Genomic DNA, 21,139 nt, shown 5'->3' with positions numbered 1-21,139 from the left:
CAGGAGAACACCAGCTTAAAGGAAAAGAGGGATTCTGATCCTTTCACGGCCTGTCATGCACTGAGGCATGCACAGATGTCCAAAGAGTTGATGGAATTGAATAAAGTGCTAGCGCTTAAGGAGGAACTGGCCAGGAAAATGTCTCAGGGTGACTGTGAAATGGAGCCTGTACACGTTCTATATCAGGTAAACTAGACCAAGAAGAAATGTTTAATTCATCTGATATTTAGTATGATGTAAATATAGTTTCAATTAAATCTTTACAAAACGTAAATTCTTTTAAAATGTGATCGTTATTTTATATTAAACCTTCCTATTTGAAAATGTTTCTCCTTGTTTGCAACTGAGCCTTCATTAAAGGTATTTATGGCCCTGTTCAGGTGAACATCAAATCTCTTGAGGATGAGGTGGCTGCCCTACAGAAAGAAAAGGAAGAGCTGGTGCTGGCATTACACAGTGCAAAGAAGGACACCAATGCAACCAAGTAAGTCCATGCTCTTGTATTACAGCCCAATAAACAATTGGGATTTAGGGTTGTGTTTAGATTTAAGGAGCTTGAAACTGAATCTGCCTTCAATATTGACTAGTCGTTTTGTGGTGAGTTGTAGAACATGATTGATTCAAAACAGCATGGCAACATTTCCCTACCGAAGTACTGGACTAACTTCTAAGCACTGCTCATTTGTAGGCAGCTAAATTTTCTTCAGAAGTAAAGGCCCCTTGGTTCTTTCTGTTGCAGCTAACTCATCTGTCTCTTTATATAAAAATAAATTGTTCCGAAGTCAGGCACACCCTTGAGGTTAAGTAGAACTTTGGAATTGGTCAGTCCTCAGGGACAGGCGGGCATGACTGCTAGTCAAGCAGCTATATAGATCCAGGATGTAGTGATAGAGGAACCTTGGCCCTTGACTTTGATCAACAGATACAAGATACTTGCTACCTGTATGGATGAAAGTGAGATCTGTAGGATGGATTGGCAAACTGGTGCAGGAAACCATTCAAGTGGGTGAGTGAAAAGGAATGTGGTAGTGATAATCACTATAGTATGGGGGTGGGAGGTGGATAGATACTGTTCTTTGCAGCTGCAACCAGGAGTTCAGAAGGTGATGTGCCTGTCCGATGCCAGGGTTCAAGACATTTTGCAGCTGGAGGTGAACTTGGAGGGGGAGGATTCAGTTGCCATGGCCACTGTAGGAACCAATGACATAGATAGATCTAGGAATGCTCTGAGCATTTGAGGAATTGGGAGTACAAAATAAAATGCAGAACCTCAAAGATAATCTCTGGTTTGTTACCTGAGCCATGTACCAATTGGCATAAGGTCATGTAGATTAGCGAATTAAACTCCTGGCTCAGTGATGTGCGAAGAAGGGGTTTTGATTCATGACACTGGCACACTTACTGGACAGTTCTGTTGGGATGGGCTCCATTTAAACCAAGTTGGGATCCGTATCCTAGCGAATCGTATGGTGGGAGGGATTAGATGAAGGGAAATTACGATATCGATAGGGGAAAATCAAGTCAATAGAGAAGGTAGTGATTTGGGTAAAGCTGACTGGGGTGCGACAGGGACATGGTGTTTAACAATAGTGCATCAGTGAATAAGATCCATGCAAACAATAGTTTTAAAAAATTTAAGGCGCTTGATCTGAATGCATGTAGCATTTCTAATAAGATAGATGATCTAGCGGCATAAATAAGAGAAATTGTTTAGATCTGATCATTGGGAAATAAATATTCCAGGGTATGCAACATTTTCAAAAGACACAGAAGGAGAAGGAATAGCCCTGACCATAAAAGATGATGCAAGGACAGTGGTAAGAAAGGAGCTTGGCTGAGAAGGTAAAGTAGAATCAGTATGGGTGGAGATTAAATAAAAAAGGCCAGAAAATGCTGGTTGGAGTTTTATAGGCCCCCCTAACAGTAGTTATAACATTGGTCAGAGCATTAAGCAAGAAATAATTGGTGCTTATAACAAAGGCAATGTAATAATCGTGGGGGACTTTTGTCTTCACATGGACTAGCCAAATCAAATTGGCAAAAGTAGTCTGGAAGATGAGTTTGTCGAATGCTTTCATGACCATTTTCCTGAAACTGTGTTGTGGAATCAACTAGGGATAAAGCTATTTTAGATAGAAATATTTAGAAAAATAGGAGCAGGAGTAGGCCATTCAGCCCTTTGGGCCTGCTCCACCATTCAAAAAAATCATGGCTGACTGACTAATTCAGTACCCTGTTCCCGTTTTCTCCCCATATCCCTTGATCCTTTTGGCATTTAGAAATATATCTGTCTCCTTCTTGAATATTTTTAATGATTTGGCCTCCGCTGCCTTCTGTGGTAGAGAATTCCACAGGTTCACCACCCTCTGAGTGAAGAAATTTCTCCTCATCTCAGTTCTAAATGGCATACTCTGTATCCTGAGACTGTGACCTCTGGTTCTGGACTCCCCAACCATTGGGAACAACCTTTCTGCATCTAGCTAGTCTAGTCCTGTTAGAATTTTATAGCTTTCTGAGATCCCCTCTCATTCATCTAAACTCTAGTGAATATAGGCCTAGTCGACCCAATCTCTCCCCATACTTCAATCCTGCCATCTCCGGAATCGGCCGAGTAAATCATCTTTGTACTCCCACCATGGCAAGAACATCCTTCCTCAGATAAGGAGCCCAAAACTGCACGCAGTACTCCAGATGCGGTCTCACCAAGATATATAGTATTGTGTAAGGGGGCAGGTTTAATTCGTAATCTCAATTTTAAAAATAATCCGCGGGGTGGGGGGAGGGAGGAAAGTGATCATAATGTAATTGAATTCCATATTAAATTTGAGAGCAGCATACTCCAGTCCTAAACAAGAATAAACTTGAACAAAGCCAATTACATAGGTATGGGGATGGAGCTGGCTAAGGTTGATTTGTGTTAATAGACGAACGGTATGGTGGTAACTGAATAGAGAAACATTTTAAAGAAGCAGTTGAAAATGTACAAAAGTATATTCCATTTTAAAAAAAGTTGGCAAGAAAGATCCATTTGTGGCTTACTAGGGAAGTTAAGGATAGCGATTTAAAAGAAGCATATAATCTTGTGAAGTGTAATAGAAAGCCAGAGGAGCAGGAGAGCTTTAGAAAAAAAGACAAAAGGTGACCAAAAAGATGAGGGGAAAAGTCGAAAAATTAGCTATAATATGAAATCCGGTGGTAAGGGCTTTTACAAATATATAAAAAGGAGTAGCTAAAGTAAATGTTGCTCCCTTGGAGGCAGAGACAGGAGAAATTATGGGAAATGAGCAAGTGTCAAGCATTGAACAAATATATTTTTTGTCTGTCTTCACATATTACATCCCTGAAATAGAAAGTAAGCTAGTGGCTAATAAGAGTGAGAAACTTGAAGTAATATCAGCTAAGAAAAGGTACTGAGAAACTCAAGGGACTAAAAATCAACAAATCCCAGGACTTGATGGCTGACATCCTAAGATGAGATAGGTGCACTTATGATTTTCCAAAATGCCCTAGATTCTAGAATGATCCAGTGGGTTGGAAGTTAGCAAATATAACGCTGCTTTTTAAGAAAAGGAGAAAGAAAACCGAACTTACCAGTTAGTTATCGAGAAAGTGCTAGAATCTGTTATTAAGGAAGTCTTAACCATGCACTTAGGAAATCCTAATACGATGAGACAAAGTCAACATCGTTTTAAGAAAGGGAAATAATGTTTGACTAATTTTTTTAAGGGTGTAACTAGTAGAATAGATGAGGGGATTTCCAAAAGGCGTTTTGATAAGGTGCCAAACAAAAGGCTAATGTGCAAAGTGGAGTTGAAAATGGTTAAAGGACCGGAAGCAGAGAGTAGTATTTGAGGTTGGCAGGCTGCAATTAGCGGAGTGCTGCAAGGATCAGTGCTGGGGCCTCAGCTCTTTTTGTTTGTCATTACTCTGTGTCTCCATAATCTATATTAATGTATCCAAGTTTATTGACAATACAAAGCTAGATAGGAATCTAAGCTGTGAGGAGGTTACAAAAAGAATAAAACCACATTGACAACCTGGCCTTGACAAAGGTATGCCCTGCCCAGTTGACTCTTCAAAGCTCTCCTCACTAACATCTGGGGACATGTGCCAAAATTTAGAGAGCTGTCTCGCAGATTAGTGAAGTAACAGCCTGACAGTCATACTCACCAGATCATACCTCTCAATGACCCAGACTCCTCCATCACCATCCCTGGGTATGTCCTGACCCACCAGAGGTGGCAGCACAGAGATGTACATTTGGGAGGAAGTGCTCTGGGAGTCCTCCACATTTGACTCCAAACTCCTTGAAATCTCATGGCATCAGGTAAAGTCTTGACTAGGAAATCTCCTGCTGATTACTACCTAATGCCTCCCTCAGTTGATGAATCAGTCCTCAATGCTGAACACCACTTGGAAGAAGCACTCAGGAAAGCAGTAAAGGAAAAGAATGTACTCTGGGTGGGGAACTTCCATGTCTATCACTGAGTGGCTCAATAGCACCACTACTGACCAAGTTGGCTGAGTCCTGAAGAACATATCTGATAGACTGGGCCTGTCGCAGGTGGTGAGTGAACCAACAAGAGGAAAAAAAATACTTGACCTCTCCCTCATCAGTCTAATTGTAGCAGATCCATCTGTCCATGGCAGTATTGATAAGAGTGGCCACTACCCAGTCCTTGTGGAGATAAAGTCCTGACTTCACACTGAGGGCACCCTGTATCATGTGGCACAACACTGTGCTAAATGGGATAGATTCAGAACCAATCTAGCAGCTTAAAACTGGGCATCCATGAAGCACTGAGCCAGAATTGTATTCAACCACAATCTGTAACTTTATGGCCTGCATATCCCTCATTACTACTAATATCCAGCTAGAGGACCAACCCTGGTTCAATGAGTGTAGGAGAGCATGCCAGGAGCTACAACACAGAAGTACATGCATGCTAAACAGCAGAAGTAGCATGTGATGGGGCAAAGTGATCCCCACAACCAACAGATCAGATCAAAGCTCTGCAGTCCTGCCACATCCAATCGTCGATGGTAGTGGACAATTAACTCTCCAAAGGAGAGATTCCACAAACATCCTCATCCTCAATGATGGGGGAGCCCAGCATCTCTGTAACAGACGAGGCTGAAGACTTGGCAATAATGTTCAGCCAGAAGTGCTGAGATCCATCTGGGCCTCCTTCCTGAGATCCCAGCATCACCCGTGATATCAAGAAATTGCTGAAGGCACTGGATACAGCAAAGGTTATTGGTTCTGACGATATCCCAGCTGTAGTACTGAAGACTTGTGCTCCAGAACTAGGCATTCCCTCGCCAAGCTGTTCCAGTGCAGCCACAACACAGACATTTACCTGAATGTGGAAAATTGTCCAATTGTGTCCTGTCCATTAAAAGCAGGACAGATCAATACAGGCAGTTACTGCCCCATTAGTGTATTTCTTATAAGCAAAGTGATGAAAGGTGTCATTGAGAATGCTATCAGGTGGCACTTAATAGCCTGATCTACGCTGCTCAGTTGGGTTCTGCAAGGGCCACTCAGTTGCAGGCCCTTATTATAACCATGGTCCAAGCATGTACAAAGAGCTGAATTCCAGAGGTGAAAATGATTGTTTTGGACATCAAGACAGCATTTGATAGAATGTTGCATCAATGGGCCTTAGCAAAATTGAAGTCTGTGGGAATTAGCCATGCCTAGCACTAGGAAGTGTGGGAATGCAATAGTTATAGGGGATTCAATTGTAAGGGGAATAGATAAGTGTTTCTGTGGCTGCAAACGAGACTCCAGGATGGTATGTTGCCTCCCTGGTGCTGGGGTCAAGGATGTCTGAGCGGTTACAGGACATTCTGAAGGGGGAGGGTGAACAGCCAGTGGTTGTGGTACACATTGGTACCAATCACGTAGGTTTAAAAACAAAAAAGGATGAGGTCCTAAAAAGCAGAATATAGGGAGTTAGGAAGTAAGTTGAAAAGTAATACCAAAGGTAGTGATCTCAGGACTACTACCGGTGCCATGTGCTAGTCAAAGTAGAAATAGCAGGATATTTCGGATGAATATATGGCTGAAGAGATGGTGTGGGGCGGGGAGGGTTTTAGATTCCTGGAACATTGGGACCGGTTCTGGGGGAGGTGGGACCAGTACAAACTGGACAAGTTATGCCTGGACAGGACCGGGACTGATGTCCTAGGGGGAGTATTTGCTAGAGTGGTTGTGGGGGGCGGGGGGGTTTAAACTAAAATGGCAGGGGGGTGGGAACTTTTGCAAGCAGTCAGAGGAGGGGGGGATCAAAGACAAAAACAAAAGACAGTAAGGGGAATAAGAAAAGTGATAGGCAGAGAAATCAAGGGCCAGAATCAAACAGTGAAAAATAGTGGGAAGGAGCCAAGTAAAGTTAAAAAGACAAGTCTTAAGGCTTTGCGCCTTAACGTGCGGAGCATTCACAATAAAGTTGATTAATTAATCACGCAAATAGATGTAAACGGGTATGATATAGTAAGGATTATGGAGACATGGCTGCAGGGTGACCAGGGATGGGAAATGAACATCCAGGGGTATTCAGTATTTAGGAAGGACAGTCAATAAGTAAAAGGCGGTGGAGTTGCATTGCTGGTTAAAGAGGAAACTAACGCAATAGTGAGGAAGGATATTTGCTTTGACGATGTGGAATCCGTATGGGTAGAGCTGAGAAACACTAAGGGGCAAAAAACATCAGTGGGGGTTGTATATAGACCCCCAAACTGTAGTGGTGATGTTGGGAATGGCATTAAACAGGAAATTAGGGATGCATGCGATAAAGGAACATCTGTAATTATGGGTGACTTTAATCTGCATATAGATTGAGTAAATCAAATTAGTCACAATACCGTAGAGGAGAAATTCTTGGAGTGTATACGGGCTGGTTTTCTGGACTAATACGTTGAGGAGCCAACTAGAAAACAGGCCATCCTAGACTGGGTATTATGTAATGAGAGAGGAATAATTGAAAATCTATTTTTTTTAAAAATTTATTTATTAGATACAGCACTGAAACAGGCCCTTCGGCCCACCGAGTCTGTGCCGACCAATTTATACTAACCCTACAGTAATCCCATATTCCCTACCACCTACCTACACTAGGGGCAATTTATAACGGCCAATTTACCTATCACCTGCAAGTCTTTGGATGTGGGAGGAAACCGGAGCACCCGGAGAAAACCCACGCAGACACGGAGAACTTGCAAACTCTACACAGACAGTACCCAGAATCGAACCCGGGTCCCTGGAGCTGTGAGGCTGCGGTGCTAACCAATGCGTCACTGTGCCGTGTTGTACAAGATCCCTTGGGGATGTTCGACCATAATATGATAGAACTCTTCATCAAGATGGAGAATGACGTAATTGATTCTGAGACTAGCGTCCTGAATCTTAATAAAGGAAGATATGAGGCGGGAGCTGGCTATGATGGATTGGGAAACATTACTTAAAGGGATGACGGTGGGTTGGCAATGGCAAACATTCAAAGAGCACATGGATGAACTGCAACAATTGTTTATTCCTGAAATAATAACAAGAAATGCTGGAACCACTCAGCAGATCTGGCAGCATCTGTGAAAAGAGAAGCAGAGTTAACGTTTCGGGTCAGTGACCCTTCTTCGGAGGGTTTGTTTATTCCTGTCTGGCGCAAAAGTAAAACCGGAAAGGTAGCCAAACCATGGCTTACAAGGGAAATTAAAGATAGCATTAGATCCAAGAAAGAGGCATACAAATTCGCCAGAAAAAACAGACCTGAGGATTGGGAGCAGTTTAGAATTCAGCAAAGGAGGACCAAGGTATTCAGAAGGGGAAAATGGAGTACGAGAGTAAACTTGCGGGGAACATAAAACTGATTCTAAGTTTCTATAGGTATGCGAAGAGACAAAGATTGGTGAAGACAAATGTAGATCCCTTACAGTCAGAAACAGGGGAATTTATCATGGAGAAGACTTTCAGAAGGCTTTCAACAAAGTCCCATATAAGAGGTTAGCATGTAAAATTAAAGCACATGGGATTGGGGGTAGTGTATTGTGATGGATAGAAAATTGGTTGGCAGACAGGAAACAAAGTGTGGAGAGAGGCCAATAATTACTTGCTGCAACAGCTCATACCTCAAAGGAAGTGGGCGGCACAGTGGCGCAGTGGTTAGCACCGCAGCCTCACAGCTCCAGGGACCCGGGTTCGATTCCGGGTACTGCCTGTGTGGAGTTTGCAAGTTCTCCCTGTGTCTGCATGGGTTTTCTCTGGGTGCTCCGGTTTCCTCCCACAAGCCAAAAAGACTTGCAGGTTGATAGGTAAATTGGCCATTATAAATTGTCACTAGTATAGGTAGGTGGTAGGGAAATATAGGGACAGGTGGGGATTTTGGTAGGAATGTAGGATTAGTATAAATGGGTGGTTGATGTTCGGCACAGACTCGGTGGGCCGAAGGGCCTGTTTCAGTGCTGTATCTCTAATCTAAAAAAGTGTTGCCACAGTGAGATAGTTTAACATGAAAAATACGAGATGAACCCCCAGGCCAATTCATTGAATTACATGACGAGATTTCATGTTATAAAAGTCTTAAAACAACTAAACTAAAAGAAATCCCCATTAACTAATTATTACTTTAAGTAGCTGATTCCTTTCTTTGTAATTTGGGGTATTTTCTTTACTTATTAAGATACTTGAAAACATCAAACCAGACTTGTACATTATACAGCCCTTTGTAATGGCAAAATTCTTTGCAGTTAAAAGTCCCAAACTCTTCCAGTAGCAATGCATTGGATCACCCAGACCTTTTCAAAACATCAGTGTCCTCTTTGCTCACTTCTTCCAGCACTTCTGACCTGGATGTCTATGAATAAGGCGATTCCTGGTGATCCTACTGGTCTTCTACATCTTCGCTGCAAGCTTCAGCTTTCAAAACAGGTTTAAGTCTTTGCAGCCTTTTTCTTTCTCCAGCTTCTGAAAGTAGGTGTTTCCTCTCTCCCTCTCGAGGCTGGTTGTCTTCCTTACAGTCTGTTCTGAGACTGCAACGGCTGGGTTCCCTTCCTGCAGCTAGTCTTCAGAAAATCTGTTAAATTTATCTATCTGGACTCAAAATTCGGAAAGCAAAGAAGACAGAAAAAAAAAATTGCCAGGTAAAATCAAGGAAAACCCAAAAATGTTTTATCAGTACATGTAAGAGCAAGTGGATAACTAAGGAAAGGGTAGGGTCTGTCAAAGATATACAAGGTAACTTTTATGTATGGATGCAGAAGATGTGAGGACGGTTCTTAATGAGTACTTTTTTCTCTGTCTTCACAAAGGAGAGGGATGATGCAGACATTGTTAAAGAAGAGGAGTGTGAAATATTAGATAAGATGAGCATAATGAGAGAGGAAGTACTGGAGGATCTGACATCCTTGAAAGTGGATAAATCACCAGAGCCGGATGGTTTGTATTCCAGGCTGTTAAAGGAAGCTAAGGAGGAAATAGTGGATGCTCTGAGGATCATTTTCAAATCCTCACTATATACAGGCGTGGTACCAGAGGATTGGAGGTCTGAGAATGTTGTACCATTGTTTAAAAAGGGTACGAGGGATAGGCCAAATAATTATAGGCCTGTCAGCCTGCCCTCAGTGGTGGGCAAATTATTAGAATCAATTCATGGATAGGATAAACAGTCACTTAGACCCAGATTAATCTGGGATAGTCAGCATGGATTTGTCAAGGGAAGATTGTGTCTTACTAACTTAATTGTTACTGCCTCAACAAATTCAATGAGGATTGATGAAGGTAGTGCAGTAGATGTTGTCTACATGGATTTTAGAAAGATATTTGACAAGATCCCACATGGCAGACTGGTCAGAAAAGTAAAAAATCCCATGGGATTCAAGGGAATGTGGCAAGTTGGATCCAAAATTGGCTCAGTGACAGGGAAAAAAAGGGTAATAGTCGACGGATGTTTTTGCGAATGGAAGGTGGTTTCCACTGGCATTCCACAGGGCTCCGTGTTGGGTCCCTTGCTGTTTGTGGTATATATTAATGATTTTGACTTAAATGTGGGAGACATGATTGGGAAATTTGTAAATGACACAAAAATTGGCCATGTAGTTGGAGGATAGCTGTAGACCCCAGAATTATATCAATGGCTTGGTTGAATGGGCAGAAAAGTGACAAATGGAGTTCAATCCAGAGAAGTGTGAGGTCTTGCATTTGGCGAGGGCAAACAAAGAAAGGAATACACAATAAACATGAGAATATTGGGGGGGGTTGCGAAAGTGAGACCCCTTTGAAATGCATGTCCACAGGTCCCTGAAGGTGGAAGGACAGGTAGGTAAAGTGAAGAAGGCATATGAAATACTTTCCTTTTATTGGCCGAGGTATAGAATACAAAAGCAGGTATGTAATGTTGGAACTGTATAAAATGCTGATTAGGTCACAACTGGAGTATTGCATACAGTTTTGATGACCATATTACAGGAAGGACATAATTGCTCTGGAGAGGGTACAGAGGAGATTTACAAGAATGTTGCCAGGGCTTGAAAGTTGCAGCTGTGAGGAAAGGTTAGATAGGCTAGGGTGGTTTTCCTTAGAACATAGGAGGCTGAGGTGTGACTTAATTGAGAGGCCAAGATAGAGTAGACGGGAAGGACCTGTTTTCCCCTAGCAGAGAGGTCAATTACCAGAGGGCACAGATTTAAGGTGATTGGTAGAAGGATTCGAGGGGACATGAAAGACCTTTTCACCCAGAGGGTGGTGGGTGTCTGGAATTCACTGCCAGGAACGGTGGTGGAGGCAGAAACCTTCAACTCATTTAAAAGGTACCTGGACATGCACCTGAAGTGCTGTAACTGGCAAAGCTATGGACCAGGTGTTGGAAGGTGGGATTAGATTGAGCGGCAAGCTTTTTTAGGCCAGCATGGACTCGACTGGCTGAATGGCTGCCTCCTATGCCGTAATTTTTCTATGGTTCTATGTACAAAATTATGAGGGGCCCAAATAGAGTAGACAGGAAGGTGCTGTTTTCCCCCAAGTTTGATTGCATAATGTTCAGCACCATTCGCAACTCCTCAGTTACTAGAGCAGTCCGTGTAGAAATGCAGCGAGACCTGGACAATATCCAGGCTTGAGCTAATAAGTGGCAAGTAACATTCGCACCGCACTAGCGCCAGATAATGACATCTCCAACAACAGAGAATCTAACCATCTCCCCTTGACATTCAATGGTATTACGATCGCTGAATCTCCCACAATCAACATCCTGAGGATTACCATTGTCCAGAATCTGAACTGGAGTAGCTATGTAAATACTGTGGCTACAAGAGGTCAGAGGCTAGGAATCCTGTGGCAAGTAACTCCTCCTGACTCCCCAAAGCTTGTCCACCATCTACAAGGCACATGTCAGGAGTGTGATGGAATACTCTCCACTTTCCTGGATGGGTGCAGCTTCAACAATACTCAAGAAGCTCAACACCATCCAGGACAAAGCAGCCCGCTTAAGTGGCACCCCATCTGCAAACATTCACTGCCTCTACCACCACAGACGCACTGGCAGCAGTGTGTACCATCTACAAGATGCAATGCACCAAGGCTGCTTAGACAAGCACCTTCCAAACCCATGACCTCTTCCACCCAGAAGGACAAGAGCAGCAGTTGCATGGGAACGCCACCACCTGCAAGTTCCCCTTCAAGCCACACACCAGCCTGACTAGGAACTATATCGCCGTTCCTTCACTGTCACTGGGTCAAAATCCTGGAATTCCGTTCCCACAGCACTGGGTGTACCTACCCCACATGGACTGCAGCGGTTCAGGAAGGCCACCACCACCTTCTCGAGGGCAATTGGGGATGGGCAATAAATGCTGGCCTAGCCAGTGACACCCACATCCCATGAATGAATTTTTAAAAAAAAATGGTGGAGATGTCAATTACCAGGCGGCACAGATTTAAGGTGATTGGTCAAAGGATTAGAGGGGCATGAGGAAAAACTTTTTCACCCAAGGAGGGGGTGAGTGTCTGGAATTTTCTGCCCAGATCGGTGGTGGAGGCAGAAATCCTCAACTCATTTAAAAGGTACTTGGACCTGCACCTGAAGTGCTGTAACCTGCAAGGCTATGGACCAGGTGCTGGAAGGTGGGATTAGAATAGGCGACTAGTTTTTTCAGCTGGCGCAGACACGATGGGTTGAATGGCCTCTTTCTGTGCTGTGGCTTTTCTATGGTTCTATGATTCAAAAGTCAATCACTTATTGTCCTTTACCAGGATGCAAAGTTCAGAAGTCTGGTTTCTCACAGCCATTTGGACCTTCCATTATTCCCAGGTGTTAACAGCCGGCAGATACATTTGCATCTTCAGAATCACTGACTGCTTGTTTATGACCCAAAAGTCTGGAAGGGTGAAACCCATTGTTCAGGTGTTACCCCTGCATTCTTTGTATTTTTTTCAAAAAAAAAATCTTTGATCTGTGTTCTCTGTTCTGGTAACCGACACTTCTGTCTTGTCCTTTAGCAGAGTGGATGTGAGGCCACCTGATCTTCCAGACTCTATCTTAAACTTTTAAAAATCACAATGTTTTGAAAGCATAAACATGTTAAAGTCTAGCATTCATAACAGAAGGTTGTGATTTTGGTTTGAGTGACACTTCACATAAGCTTTTTTGGGAGTACTGGCATGTGGTATTCTGAATCCAGTTGCTGAAAGAAATAAATGAAGGACTTGAATTTATTTAGCTCTGTAATATGTTTGCAGGGTTAGCGAGCGCAGACGGAAGCGTCTCCAGGAGTTGGAAGCTGAATTGACCAATCTTAAAAAGAAGCTGATTGAACAGTCAAAAATGCTTAAATTCAAAGAGAAGACGGAAGGGACAGTTAATAAATTGAACGATGAAATTCAGGTACAACATACCCTCTTTGTAATGTAAGAAGTTCAAATGAAAACAAAATTTTAATCTCTGCTTTTTTTGTAATTTTACTGGAAATTAATCATCTCTAATTTTGCTCTGTATGTGCTAGATATTATATTTCAGTGCTTTTCAGTTTAATCATTTACTTAGCAATCTGTATACTTTTTTTGGAAATCCTGTCTCAACTTTCATATCTGTTTTGTGCTTGTCTACTTCGCTCCCTTTTTCTGGTGAAGAAATTTTTCAAATCCATTCAAACATTGGAGAACTCCCCACCCCAAAGAAATAATGGCTTTATTGTATACTGTGCCACAGGCACAATCAACATTCCAGTGTCAGCAGGTTTTAAAAATATTTTCCCATCCTCAAAACCTGGGAATACTAATGTAACTTGTATGTCGCACTTTTCCCACACTCCCGGATCAATAAAGGATGGAACAACTATTGTAGTCTGTGTCTCGTTTCCACACTTCTGTGCATTTGCCAATGGTGGCAATTTGTTGAATTTCAATTTGCTGAGTTTCTAATCTAAACCAATATTCTCTTGCAGGCCCTGAAGTATCAGCGAGTTCAGCTGATGCGACAAATGAAAGAGGAAGCTGAGAAGTCTCGAAGATGGAAAGCGGAAAAAGACAAGGAGGTCCTACAACTTAAGGAAAAGGTGAGGCCTTTATTTATAATGTCTTTCTTGGGTTTGGCTAAATTGAACATTTTAGGGTTTGCCTGCTGGGTTAAGCACCTGTATGCTGTGGAAAGCAGGTGAGTTCTGCATCCCTGTTCGATGACCTTGCATTTGATGAAAGGTCATTGACCTGAAACGCTAACCTTTTTTTGCTCTCGCTCCCTCATGATGCTCCCAAACCTGCTGAGTACTTCCACCAGCATCTTTTTTTAAATTTCATATTTCCAGCATCTGCAGAGTTTTGCCTTTGTATGAAGTCTGTTTCTCCTTCAGCACCTTGTAATAATCTGTACATGTGTGTGTATTGTATATCTTTACCTCCCAATTTTTCTGTAATCTCATTTTACTACTTCAAGAATCAGTTGCCCTGTAAATCTTGCAGCTTTACTTAAAATTCATGTGAATGAATTTCCCCTCAAAATATTGGGGGGTGTGATAAGTGCTTAGCTTTCATGTTCTGTCCAGTTGAAATTGCGTGCTCTCTATGTGGGTATTGTAGACGTGATCCTGTTAACAGCATTGGTGTGAACCCAGTTGACATTAACAATTTGGGTGATAAGACCATAAGTAAGTTATTTGGCCCCATGACCAGCTTCCCCATTCAATAAGATAGCGGCAGCTGAATTTTTGCATCGAATCCCCTTTTTCACCCTATTCCCATATCCCTTGGCTTTTTTCTCCTTAGTGCCCAAAAATCTATTGCTCTCAGTCTTGAATATACTTATTGATTTGAGCATCTACAGACCTCTGGGTAGGAAATTCCAAAAATTCACAACCCTCTGAGTGAAGACTATTTTCCTCATATCTCAGTTCTGAGTGTCTGCCCCTTTTATCCTGAGACCACGACCCCTGGTTTTAGACTCTCCAGCCAAGGGATACAGCTTCCCAAAATTTACACTGTCGAGCCCTGGAAGAATATTTTTGTTTCAATTAGATCACTTCTCCTTCCTCTAAACTCCAGAGAATATAGGCCCATTTTACTCAATGTGTCCTCATCGTCCAATCCTCTCATCCCAGGAACCAAACTAGTGAATCTTCGTGACACCACCTCAAAAGCAAGGATATCCTTCTTTGGGTCAGGAAACCAAAATTGTATACTGTACTTGAGGTGCAAAGCCTTAAATAATTGCAGCAAAGTTTCCTTACTCTTGTGTTCCAACCCCTTTGCAATAAAGGCTAACATGCCATTTCCCTTCCTAATTGCTTGCTGTATCTGCATATTAACTGTGATTCATGTACGTGGACTTCCAAATCCCTCTGAATACCAACATTTATTAGACCCTCCCCTTCTTAAAATAATTCTGCCTGTATCCCTTTGCAGACCCTTTTGCATCCTCCTCGCAGTTTAATCTCCCACTTAGCAAATGTGGATACATTTAATTGGTCCCATCATCTAACTCATTGATTTATAGATTGTAAATAGCTGACGTCTAAGCGCTGATCCTTGCAGTACTCCACTAGTTATACACTGCCATCTGAAAATAACTCATTTTTGTTCCTACTATTTTTGATCAGTTAGCCAATTTTAATCCATACTGATATATTATCCCCAAACCCATGAGCCTTTAATTTTGCAAGATACCACACAGGAGGTTTTATCAAATGTTTTCTGAAAACCAAATATACTAATCCACTGGTTCCCTGTTACCTACCCTGCTAGTTACATCCTCAAAGAAATTCCAACAGATCTGTCAAATGTAATTTCCTTTTTCTAAACCCATGATGACCTTTTTTCTAATTGCAATTTTCCAAGTACCCATTTAATAACAGACTCTAGCATTTTTCCTACTACTAATGTCCCTGTTTGCTTTCTCCCTCCTTTCGTGAATAGCAAGGTTACATTTTGCTGTCTTCCAATCTATGGGGACCATTCTAGAAGATCAAAACCAAAGGATCTACTATCCTCCAGCACCTCTTTTTATTTATTTATTTTTTATTTAAAAAAAAAAGAAATCCTATGCCATCAAGTCCAAGGGATTTGTCCGTTTTAGTCTCATTAATTTCGCTAGTAAGTTCCTAACTCTTATTAGACCCTTGGTTCCCCACAATTTCCGGTATGTTCTTTTGTATCCTACACTGTGAAGACGAACAAAAATATTTGATCAACATCTCTGCTATTTCCTTTACTAACTATTATAATTATTCCTGTCTCTACCTCCGAAGGAGCCACTTTCACTAATCTTTTCCCTTTTACAAACTTGTAAAAGCTCTTTCAATTGTCTGTGTCTGTTTTAATTTTTGTTTCATAAAGGTGGAGTAGTGCATGGGTAAGTCTAACAGCATTTAGTGTTCTCTTTACAGTTGCATCTATATTAAATGTACTTTTTTTTTTTCCTTGTTGGCTTGGGAGATGAGAGAAATTGAGGATGTTCAATCTATTAAATCTTTTAGGACCGAAAAAGACAGTACGAACTGCTGAAACTAGAACGAAACTATAAACAGCAAGCAAATGTGTTGAGGCGCAAGACTGAAGAGGTGAGTTTGGCAACTTTGTTGGAGACTTTGGTAGTTGGAAAGGGGTAGGGATGAGAATTTGCCACCAAATGGCACATTTCTGACATTGGGGGTTTGGAAATCCTTCATTGGCTTCTTCCCATCTGACCAGACTAGCTTTTTAAAAAAAAAATGCAACTGTCAGTTTCACAGCTGACCCTTGCTGCAAGTAGGAACTGCTGCTTCCGAGCTTCGGGGCAGCATCATGGTTTTCGCTGCCCAGCTGGAAGATGTACTTGCTTTCCGTACTCAGTGTGTTTTGAGAAGCCTGTCACAGTCCACTTCCTCACAGTTTAAAGGCTACAAAAGGTTTAATGGTGACTTCTGTAGATCAAGACTTAACTCTGATTCAGTGCATGTGAATGTTTGTTTGTTTGTTTCGCTCGATATCTCCTTGCTTGACTAGTACTGCTGACTACACAAATAACTTCGACATTTAGTTCAAGAAGCTGCACAAGTCTTCAAGCTATTTGACAGCATCTAGATGCCTAAAATCAGCTGCTGGGAAGTAACCACAATGGTCCTTTTTGGATCATTTCTCTACCCCCCAAAACTCTGTACTGCCCAATTTACAATCCTTTTTTTTTCCCCCCCTATTTTTTTAAAGCCACTGATGTACTGCACTTGATTGGGAGTGAGGTACGCTGATGGTAGGATTGACTGCTGCTAAGGAGGCTGAGTACTTTTTTAAAAAAAAAAGCTACTACGAAATCATCGGAAGTTGTGTAACAAACCTGCAGGATAAGTCTTGAAGCATCTTGGAAGAAACAAGCCCACTGCTCACTTCACCGCCATTGTTAGGGCTGACAATGTACACACTCCGTCCCATCAGCCAAATGAATTACAAAGCACTGTGGATGCCAGAAAAATCCACCCTGTAAAAAGCATGACTTTGAAAAAGGAGAACACACAAACCTTTACGTCAGACCAGCAAGCTTTTTTTTTTAAAAAGAGCAGCAGGTGCCCCAATTTAAGACCATGTACATCTCTAAGTAGCTGAATTTTGAGGCCTTAATACAACCAATGCCTCCTTACTGTGCTGCACTGCTGATTGGCAAGCATAATTCTGCCTAATGAACAGGGATGCAATGGTTGCACTTGACTCAAATGCATCAGAGGTGCCACACTTGAGTACATATTCATACATGTATAGATTAATATTTGGAAAACCGCAAAGCTTCCCCAAAGGTTGGAAGCAGCAGTTCCTAGTTAGTGCCCACCTTGTGAATTGTTACAGTAGCATTCTCAGTTTCGCGGGGAAGCTTTAGAATCTGGAATTTTGGGAGCTTTCCTTAACTTGAAACAACTTTACCTATAACATTCCAATGTCTCCTTTTGATTTCTATTGAGTTTTTTTTTGTGCATTTGTAGCTTGATGGTTATTGCCTGTGTATCTGAGCTAGGGTTACCACTTGTGATGTTTTTTTGGGATGGAATCTGCCATTACCATGTTTGAGTTATCCATTCAAACTAATGCATAATCTGCATGTACCTAATGATTTCTGTCTAATAAGGAACTCTCTGTGGAGTAATATCCCTCTTAAATAGGCCTTTAGGATTGCTTAACTACGTGCAGGGGTATTGCTGGAGTTTAACCAGTTGAAATTGTGCAGACTAACTATTAATGCTGTGGTTACTTTGGTGATGTTATACAAATGCATTGGTCTGCCGTCTTGACGGTAATTGAAGGTAAACAAAGGGAAAACTGAACACTTGAAGTGGCCTGGGAGCATTTACATTCATTACACAGCATTAACAGTCCTATAAATACATGATTCCTCGTCAAAAGAAATTCAGGCTTTTTTGCCTATGGCCACTAATTTTCAGACCTTTTTGGTTTTTGGCCACTCACCCCTGAAGGTGGGGGAGGAGGGGTCCAAATTATCTCTAAGTATAGGAACAGATAGCAGTCATAGCCTTTTTTTTTAAAGTTCTCCTAATCTAGTATTAATTTGGTCAGTTAGCAATGCTCTATTCTCTTGAGTTGGCAGATGTGGTCTCACCCTACGACTATGTACGTAGTAAGTGTTGGATTGTCTTTCAGTTTAGTGGAGGCTTTGTTTCCCTGTTTGGACGTTAAAAGATCCAATAAAGAAGGAAAGGGTGTTTCCTGATGTTCCGGCCAGCATTTATCCCTCAACTAGCAGCTTTTAAAACCTTTTTAGCTAGTCATTTATAACACTAGCTGTATAAAAATTGGCTGCTGTATTTACCTGTAGAGCATGCAACTAACATGTCAAAAGTGAATAATTGGCTGTAAAACGTATTTTGAGATGCCGTGAGGACACAATGGGAAAACCTGCAAGTTTTCTTTTATTCTCTTTCGCTTATGTTCTCTCACTCACTCTCTTGCACTTGTGTTCTCACGCTTGCGTTCTCTTGATTTGAGAATAAGCTGTGGTTAAAATGAAATTTTTCTACCTAAAATGGTTGTCCTCTGGTGACTCCAACCACAGTAGATGGTTTGCTTTCAAATCCATTAAAGCTTAAAATAGAAAATTTGGGCAATGAGGTTTGAACCCAGGTGTTTAAGTTACTGTCATGCAGATCCCCCAACCTGCCAAGAATGAGGCATATTAATTTTGTCATGAACATTGATTTTAAACTGTTGCTGGAGCGAGGGAATTACTTGTTAAACAAATTAGCTGTGGCTGAAAAAAACATTTGCATACTAACAGTGCTTGGAGGGACAAAGGGGCTATTCCCTGATCCAATTTAACCCACAATGGACTTTGAGTACCAGGTATTGAGTAAGAAGAGTCATTCCAGGGTCAGCTAAGACAAGAGAATCCACAAACAGACGTGGTCAGACCAGCTAGTCACATGACTAACCTGCTTGGTAAACTGGATTTTTTCCTGAATTAGATTAGATTAGAGATACAGCACTGAAACAGGCCCTTCGGCCCACCGAGCCTGTGCCGAACATCAACCACCCATTTATACTAATCCTACACTAATCGCATATTCCTACCAAACATCCCCACCTGTCCCTACATTTCCCTACCACCTACCTATACTAGTGACAATTTATAATGGCCAATTTACCTATCAACCTGCAAGTCTTTTGGCTTGTGGGAGGAAACCGGAGCACCCAGAGAAAACCCACGCAGACACAGGGAGAACTTGCAAACTCCACACAGGCAGTACCCGGAATCGAACCCGGGTCCCTGGAGCTGAGGCTGCGGTGCTAACCACTGCGCCACTATGCCGCCCTAATTGTACAAAGTGTTTGAACTGAGAAAGACTGTTCTCTCCTGGAGTGAGAAGACCTCTCCTGTCTGCTCCCATCTCTTTCTTGCAAGCCTTTGGACCCACTGAGGACACATGAACTTCAAGAGAAAAGTCTCCTACATCGAACAAGGTTTAAGATGAATACTGGGCCCCAATGAAAAGCAAGATCTACCTACAAGCAAGGACTTTACTGTTCTTCAAACTCGTAACCAAAACTATCTTCAGATATTGCCTCAAACTTTTCCACTATTTCTTCTCTTTTCTGTCTCTCTATCTGCATGTGTGTATCGCATATGCATGCAAGCATGGGCATGTCACGTATCCATAGGCGTCAACCGAATTAGAGTTTAAGTTTAATAAAGTTGAACGTTTTTTTTTTTCTTTAGCCAAACAGGTTTTCTTAGGTTTAGTTTTTCTCTATATTGGTAGTTAATGAACAAGGATTCACTAAAGGGGAGCTAAAAAAAAAGTATTTAACATTAAACCCTGTTACAGTAAGACCAGGTGAAGGCTGAGAGGGAACCCTAGACCCCTTTCTCACCTGGTCGTAGCAGAAATTTGGGGGCTACCATCCTGGATGTTGCTTACAGACAAACGAGAGAAATGGGAAGCCAAATTGTTCCCAATCAAAAAGAGCAAGATTTTAATGCAGGTTTTCTTGTGGTTATGTGTGCTTGAATACTAACATGTCTGCAACTGAAGTTAGTAGCTCCCAAGCCAGGGTGAAGTAACTTAGGATAAGTTAAAAGCACTGTCTATGGAGGAGTTGAGGAAAATGGCTGAGCAGCGTGGGGTCTCTGTCCATGCCTTGGTGAGGAAGTCTGATCTCCTAAGGCTAGTGACCAGCCATTTTTTTTCCCCTTGAATCTGAAGAAGCAGAAACAGGGTTAGAAGTAGACCCAGACAGGTTGTTAGCAAAGATTACAATTGGAACAGAGGAAACTTGAATTGGAAGAGAGACGAGAGACAATTGGAACGAGGGAATATTCCAGAAAGAATGCAAAGAAAGAGCTAAGGCGGCTTGAGTTAACTCTGAGGCGACAACGTAACTCCAGTGAAAGCATGGTCAATATGGAGGAGCTTAATTCAGGGCAGGGTACAAAATTGTTAAAATTATCTGAACTAATTCCAAAATTCAATGTGGAAGTTTTTATCTTAAACTGCCAAACCAGCTGAGACCTAGCCTCTCATTACAAAACAAGCTAACCGGAAAAGCCCATGAGGTTTATTTCCTGTTGCCAGATGAGTTCATCAAATTATGAACTGACCAAAAATGCTATCCTCGGGGCATATGAATTAGTACCCAAAGCCTATTGCCAAAAGTTTTGAACTTTCAAGAAGCACATTAATCAAACTTATCTGGAGTTTGAAAGAAGTAAGCAGTTGGCTTTTGACCAGTGGCTGAGGGCTCTTAAAGTACAGCTCAGCCTTGAGAATCTGAGGTAATTCTCGTTACAGGAATTTAAACACTCTCTCCCACTCTCCATAAAGAGCCCGGCAAGTGGCCGTCCTGGTCGATGAGGTTGCTTTAATTTAATAAGTCTGTTTCCCAGGGGAGAACCTTTCCTAATCCCTACAAATCCGAAAAGGACAAAGGGTGGGAAGGTAACAGAAGCCCAGGCAGTCCTGGAAGAGAAAGGAAAGCAGGAGACACAGGGGGTCCTCCTCCAGCCAAAAAGGAAGGTGCTGTGAGCAAGAGTGAGACCCGGAGACCTGTGTGCTTCCATTGTAATAAGGCAGGGTATTTAAAAGCTGACTGCTGGAAACTAAAGTGGAAACCGGCAGGGTTAATCAGAGCGCACCTGCTCAGTGAAGATGAGGGCCTGATGGAAAACACAGAACAAGC

General features: G+C 42.0%; 1 protein-coding gene across 2 annotated transcripts in view; it reads left to right on the top strand.

Annotated features, from left to right (window-relative positions):
- kif4 (kinesin family member 4) overlaps positions 1-21,139 on the top strand; it is a 93,172-nt gene that overhangs the window by 34,164 nt on the left and 37,869 nt on the right. For both annotated transcript variants that reach the window (XM_068047485.1, XM_068047484.1), the window contains exons 15-19: positions 4-186; positions 381-484; positions 12,734-12,878; positions 13,438-13,548; positions 15,961-16,044. In XM_068047485.1, the coding sequence (XP_067903586.1) occupies positions 4-186; positions 381-484; positions 12,734-12,878; positions 13,438-13,548; positions 15,961-16,044 (627 nt within the window). The remainder of the gene's footprint in view (positions 1-3; positions 187-380; positions 485-12,733; positions 12,879-13,437; positions 13,549-15,960; positions 16,045-21,139) is intronic.

This window comes from Heterodontus francisci, chromosome 15 (assembly GCF_036365525.1).
Source record: "Heterodontus francisci isolate sHetFra1 chromosome 15, sHetFra1.hap1, whole genome shotgun sequence".
Taxonomy (NCBI): Eukaryota; Metazoa; Chordata; class Chondrichthyes; order Heterodontiformes; family Heterodontidae; genus Heterodontus; species Heterodontus francisci.
Note: the sequence above shows the minus strand (reverse complement) of the source record. Positions and strands in the feature narration are given on the sequence as shown.